Source organism: Lagopus leucura, unplaced genomic scaffold, assembly GCF_019238085.1.
Source record: "Lagopus leucura isolate 7727_CA_CO unplaced genomic scaffold, USGS_WTPT01 Super-Scaffold_100019, whole genome shotgun sequence".
Lineage (NCBI taxonomy): Eukaryota > Metazoa > Chordata > Aves > Galliformes > Phasianidae > Lagopus > Lagopus leucura.
In genome coordinates, this window is record NW_024962273.1 from 13,976 (window position 1) to 19,803 (window position 5,828).

Here is a 5,828-nt window from a genome sequence, read left to right on the forward strand (position 1 = left end):
TATCTGCTGTATATAAAATACAAAACCCTGATTAAAAAAGAAGACAACTTTCTGTATATATACAACTTTTTAGTATGGAATGTCCAGCTGTATAGCTTACGGTGCCTGACAACACACAAATTTTGCATGCTTAGTCCTACCTGAACATCCAGAATTCTATGGATCCCAATGAGATGCATCCCAGAGTCCCGAGGAAATGAGCCAATGGAGTCACCAAGCCACTCCCTGTGATATTTGAAAAATTGTGGCAACCAGGTGACCACCCTGGTGACTGCCAAAAAGGCAAAATCACATCCATTTTTAAGAATGATAAAAAGAACGACCCCAGAAATAACCAACCTGTCAGTCTTACCTCTGTGCCAGGAAAGACCATGAAGCAGATCCTGCTGGAAGCGATGCTACAGCACATAAAAGACAAGGAGGTGATACAGGAGAACCAGTATGGCTTCACCAAAGGCAAATCCTGCTTGACCTACCTATGGTCTTCTCTGATGGTGTCACTGCGTCAATGGACAAGGGAAGAGCCACTGATGTCATCTATCTGGACTTGATGACAATGACCTGGCTGCAGGATCTAATCCAAGAGTGGTGGTCAACGTCTTCATGTCTGGATGGAGGTCACCGATGAGAGGTGTCCTCCTGGGGTGCTGGGACCAATACTCTTAAATATCTTCATAAATGACATCGTCAGTGGGATCGAGTGCACATTCAGCAAGTTTGATGATGACAATGAGCTGTGCGGTGCGGTTGACATGCATGAGGAACGGGACGCCACACAGAGGGACCCAGACAGCCTTGAGCGTGATGATGTTCAACAAACCCACATGCGAGGCCTTGCACCTGGGTCAAAGCAACCTCCACTACTAACACAAGCCAAGATACAAAAGGATTGAACGCGGCCCTGCCAAAAATGAGCCAGGGATACTTGTGGATGGGAAGCTGGATATGAACCAGCACTGTGGCCTCGTGACCCAGAAAGCCAAGCCATCAAAAGAAGTGCAGCTAACAGGGCGAGAGAGGTGATCCCACCCCTCTGCTCTGCACTGGTGAGGTTTCATCTGGAGTACTTCATCCAGATGTGGAGTCCTCAGTACAGCAGGGACATGAACCTGTTGCAGCGTGTCCAGAGGAGGGCCGCAAAAATGATCCAAGAGATGAAATCTCTCCTATGAGGACAGGCTGAGAGTGCTGGGGGCTGTGCAGCCTGGAGAAGGCTCCAAAGAGACGTTACAGTGGCCTACCAGTACTTGAAGGGGGGCTACAGGGAAGCTGGAGAGGGACTTCTTCTAAGAGCAGGTAGTGACAGGATGAGGGGAAATGGTTTTAAACTGAAAGAGGGTAGATTTGGACTAGATATCAGGAAGAAATTCTTTACTGTGAAGGTGCTGAGACACTGGAACAGGCTGCCCAGCAAAGTTGTGGGTTCCCCCCTCCATGGAAGCATTCCAGCCCAGGCTGGATGGGGCTTAAGCAATGTGGGCCACAGGGAGGTGTTCCTGAATGTAGTATGGGGTTGGAACTAGATGATCTTAAAAGTCCCTTTCAACCCAAACCACTCTGTGATTTTTGTTTTTCATGAATAAGGACGTTTTAGAAGCTCCACTATTACTGACTTCAGACAGTTGGGGTTTGGGGGGAAAAAAAAAAAAAAAGCACGCCACATCAGGGGTTACCTCATTTAATAGTCTGCATTTCCGATATTTGAGATGAAAATCATGAGAGCAAATGCAAAAGTACGTAGCTATTTTATCAATAGAGGCAGTGTACATAGGCTTCTCAGTATTGTTTTCAGTGTTTCATATGAAGAGGAGATCAAGCCTAAGATTTCTCATCTGTAAGTCCTAGATAGGCTGGCAGAGAAAGAACCTGACACTCTTAGTATGTTTTCTTAGAATCACAGCTTACAGTTACTCAATGTCTTCTGGTCTCACAGGATGGGGCAGAGGTATAATTGATTTCTTCTCCGTATCCCTGGAAAGAGCTTTTCTCATATCTGTGGTAAAGGAAAACAAGAATTTAATTATAACAAGAGTCATTGCACAAAGCTATACCAAGTGAATTTGCTGTTACAGTAAGATCAGCATCTATGTTAACAACTGGAACGTAGCACTGCACAAAATTCAAACGTTAAACTAAAAGAACAAAAACACGACTTAAAGTATCTGCAGAATTGTAGATGTCTGTCCGTGGCCCTTGTATTTCACAATATTCTTCATCGGTCTCTTTCAGCTGAGGATATTCTATGATTCTATCTCAAGTTAAAAAAAATAAACACCATGCCCACAAAAGCTTCTATGGAGGATACTTTACTGGAAAAAATGTGTCTAGAAATAGCAAACAGCAGTTGCTTCAGTTTTGTTAACGGGGTACCAACAATATATTTGAAATGGTCATGTCCTTTACCCTTTTAATTGAAAAAAATCTCTGTCACTGTTGACCATTAACTTTTGTCACATTTTAATCAGGATACCTGGGGAAATAACATTTCAAATCCCTGTTACCAAGGGGGAGAGGGAGACAAAAAAGAGCAGGGCTATTATTTTCCCTAATACCATTAGGGATGGGCCCAGACACTTTGCAGGAGCATACTCTGAAAAGAAGAATCAGGTAAGTAACTATGTTATTTCATCTTACCTATGGAATAAAGTGTCTTTGCACTTGTTAATTGTCTTGTATTTTATTTTGCCACAGACACTATAAGAAGTGCAAACTGCAGGATTAGGTACTTATAAAACTATGTAATCCTCAGCAGGAAAAAAATCTACCAACAGGAGTAAATAAATTTCCATTCAACAATCACCAACTAAATTTTTTCATACTAAAAAAACAAAACAAAACAAACATATAAACAATTCTTGGGATGGTCAGCATCAGAACCTTTCCATTCCACTTGATGCAGAACAAGCACTTACCATAAGCATCTTCGTCTGGCTCCCCGTTGCTAGCAGAGTAGTACTCTAACACTGTCCGGTATACGCTGTAGCCTAGTTGCTTATACATATTTACTGCAACCTGATTTGATACTCTCACAAAGAGATCAACGAAAAATCCACCCTTTCTTTGAAAACAAACAAACAAACAAAGATGGTAAGGAAGAGCAGGTGAACATATTGCCAATTAAAAACCGATAACCTATATTCAGACCAAAAACAAGTCTGATGTGGTGGTGCACGAATCAGACGTCCTCCACAACAACAGACACACTCCTTTAACAAGGAACAAATCCGGTATCATCAGAAATAATTGTGACAGTGAAATGACTAATCTTCCACACCCAGCAGTGACATCAGAATTATTAACAGAAAGAACAGGACAAACTAAATACCCACATAAGCTTTATTTCCATAAAACATTTACTTTTTTTAAAATCTATACTTCAGATGCATTTGAATTGCATTACTTTGTGGATTGGCTAATTTAAAACGCACAAAGGAAAAAAAATAATTAGTCTCTGCACTCAGCTGCCTAAGAGGAAATAGCTCTTCTCCTGAAGAGGCAAGTTTTACAAAGCTTTGTACTACTTCTGATTTTGCCAAGCACAATGGGATTGCCCCTATCGGCAAATACCCTGCAGGTTTATTTGAGGATTTGAAGTTTTCTGCAGTAACCCAGCATGAGACAGAAAATAAGCTAAGGTAATATCTGCAGCACAACACTTGTGCAATCCTGTGCCTGAGGGGACCGTGAGAAGTCCATGATCAGTGAACGAGCACGCTGGGGGTTCTGTAGGAAACAGTTGATGTTTTGTGAAGCTCTCTTCCTATTAAGAAAAGGACCTTTTCTACAGCATGTTTGCTACTTCCTATTCACGCTGGGAAGTTAGCTTTCATAGAAATCATAGTATTTTAAACCACCAAGCAACATCCATAATTCCTGTTTCTCTCACTAAAGCGAATCTGTCACTCGGGACAATATTTGATGGAAGATTCTGGGTCTATTTCACATAAATCAGGTACCTAAAGTAAGGACAGGAAGGAATCTACAGGCACAATACTCAAAAAGCCAAATTTGAAAGAAATATGATATTCACTTCTCTGAAATTTCTTCCAGTAGTTCCATCAGTTTGGCAGCCAAACCCAGCCGCCGAAATTCCGGTGCAACAGAGAGCGCAGTAACATGCCCATGCCACTCTTCTCTAGCCACAGAGCCTTCTGCTTTACCCATTACTGCAAACACACAGAGCATCAGCATAGCGGCACCTCTGGAACAGCACGCTGCAGCTACACATCTTCACGGAAGAGCAAGGCAGTGATAAACAGACAGCTACAGTGACTGCGGCTGAACCAGGGGTATCTACGTTATCACTCTTACGATTCGGCAGCTCTGTACAATTGTGGGTCACACAGCGGCGTACCTCGAGGGCCACACTTCTGTCTGGACACGGAGCTCCGTCGGAACGACCCCCAGCCTTACGGCTCTCGGCGGCGGCACCTGCACGCCAACAGAACCGGCCCCGACGCCGCCGCCCCGCGCTCCCTCCGGCCCCGCGCTGACCGCACGTTTCCCGTCGCGGCCGCCCTCGCCCCCACTCACTGTAACCCATGAGCTCCCCGCCCGGTGCCTCCGCCACGATGAAGTACTCGGGCCAGTGCGCCAGGTACTGCAGGTAGAAAGGAATGCCGTACTGCGACCCTCAGTTAAGGAGCACAGCGTCAAGGGCGGCGCCCCCCCAAGCTTCCCCGGGGCCGGCGGCACGGAAGGATACGGTCTCGGTCAGCGGGTCCAGGTTGCTGCGGAGAGAAAGCAACGCTCAGCGCGAGCCCGGCCGCCCCGCGCGGGGACGGAACACCCCGGGGCGTGAGGAGGGCTCGTGCTCGGGCTCACATGTTGTTGAAGCGGAAGAGGTCGTCGCAGGTGAAGGCGCGGAGCGAGGTCATGGCGGCGGCGCTGCTGCCGGCGCTCCCCGGAAGTCCTTCCTGCTGACCCGGGGCCCTTCCGGAGCGGGGAGGCGGGGCCGCTGCCCGCCCAGCTGTGCGACCGCGGCCGAGGGCGGGATCTGGGCTCCGTGTTTCCGGCCGAGCTGAAAGAAGGGCGGATGGCAGCGGGAGCCGGGGAGCCTCCGTCAGGCGGTGCAAAACCGGCACCGTCCGGCGCGGGGCTCGGCGCGCAGCGCTGCCATGGCCAGCTCAACGGCGCCGGGAGATGCGGCGGCCCCGTGTCTCCTGCGCGGCGTTCCCTGCCCGATGCGCAGCCCTCACCGCCACTGCCGGAAGAGCAAACCTGCCGTGATACTTACCTATAAGCACCAACATTTTAACGGTGTAGTGCATTATCATCGTACTTCATTACTCACGCTGCACGGTGCCGACGGACGGTTTGGCGTGCATCGCGTGCCGAGTGACGGGCTGCAGTGGCCGCACGTCGGAGCAGGGCCGCGGCTCGCATTACTCCGGACTAAAAATATAGTGGCAGCAAGGCAAGAAAACGATGCAGCCTCTGCTCAGCTCTGCTCAGGGGCGGGACAAGAAACGACAGACAGAACTCAGAACACAGAATATTCCATGTCAACATACAACTCTTTTTTTTTTTTCAATTTTAAATTAAAAAAAAAAAAAAAAAAAAAAAGTGGTCAACCCACAACCCAGTAGCATAGGTCACCCAGAGAAGTTGCAGTGCATCCCTATGTACCTCAGGATAATCCATATCTAACTGCACTTGGTTCTGAGCAACCTGCTGCAGTTAACCCTGCTTTAAAAGGGGAATGGAGAACCTGCAGGACTCAAGGTTCCCAGCATCCTCAACAATTCTGAACTGGAGGGCTTTCAGGCATAGCAAAAGAGCAATGAAGGAGTCCTAAAGAGACCAAATAGCGTATGTAGATTCTGGAT

The 5,828-nt window shown here is 47.3% G+C and overlaps 1 protein-coding gene across 4 annotated transcripts; it reads right to left on the minus strand.

The window, feature by feature from the left end:
• Positions 1–1,662: 1,662 nt before the first annotated feature.
• NAA20 (N-alpha-acetyltransferase 20, NatB catalytic subunit) lies at positions 1,663–4,925 on the minus strand. Of its 4 annotated transcripts, XM_042877965.1 has the most exons (7): positions 4,825–4,925; positions 4,706–4,730; positions 4,534–4,624; positions 4,312–4,431; positions 4,031–4,166; positions 2,913–3,058; positions 1,663–1,993 (listed from the first exon to the last, which is right to left on the minus strand). In XM_042877965.1, the coding sequence occupies exons 1-7, from the start codon at positions 4,875–4,877 to the stop codon at positions 1,908–1,910; spliced, it is 657 nt and encodes a 218-aa protein (XP_042733899.1). In that variant the 5' UTR covers positions 4,878–4,925; the 3' UTR covers positions 1,663–1,907. The 4 variants fall into 4 exon arrangements, with proteins under 4 accessions (XP_042733899.1, XP_042733900.1, XP_042733901.1 ...); XM_042877966.1 differs by lacking the exon at positions 4,312–4,431; XM_042877967.1 differs by lacking the exon at positions 4,031–4,166 and having other exon boundaries at positions 2,913–3,054; positions 4,355–4,431.
• Between the last annotated feature and the right edge of the window lie 903 nt (positions 4,926–5,828).

Bases quoted from the DNA above. Each gene is read 5' to 3' on its own strand.
- NAA20 (XM_042877965.1), bottom strand. From the start codon at position 4,877: ATGACCTCGCTCCGCGCCTTCACCTGCGACGACCTCTTCCGCTTCAAC. The intron at 4,432-4,533 runs GTGAGTGGGGGC...GTTGGCGTGCAG, and splicing joins CGGGGAGCTCATGGGTTACA to GTGCCGCCGCCGAGAGCCGT. The intron at 4,167-4,311 runs GTAAGAGTGATA...GTGTGTTTGCAG, and splicing joins TTGTACAGAGCTGCCGAATC to TAATGGGTAAAGCAGAAGGC.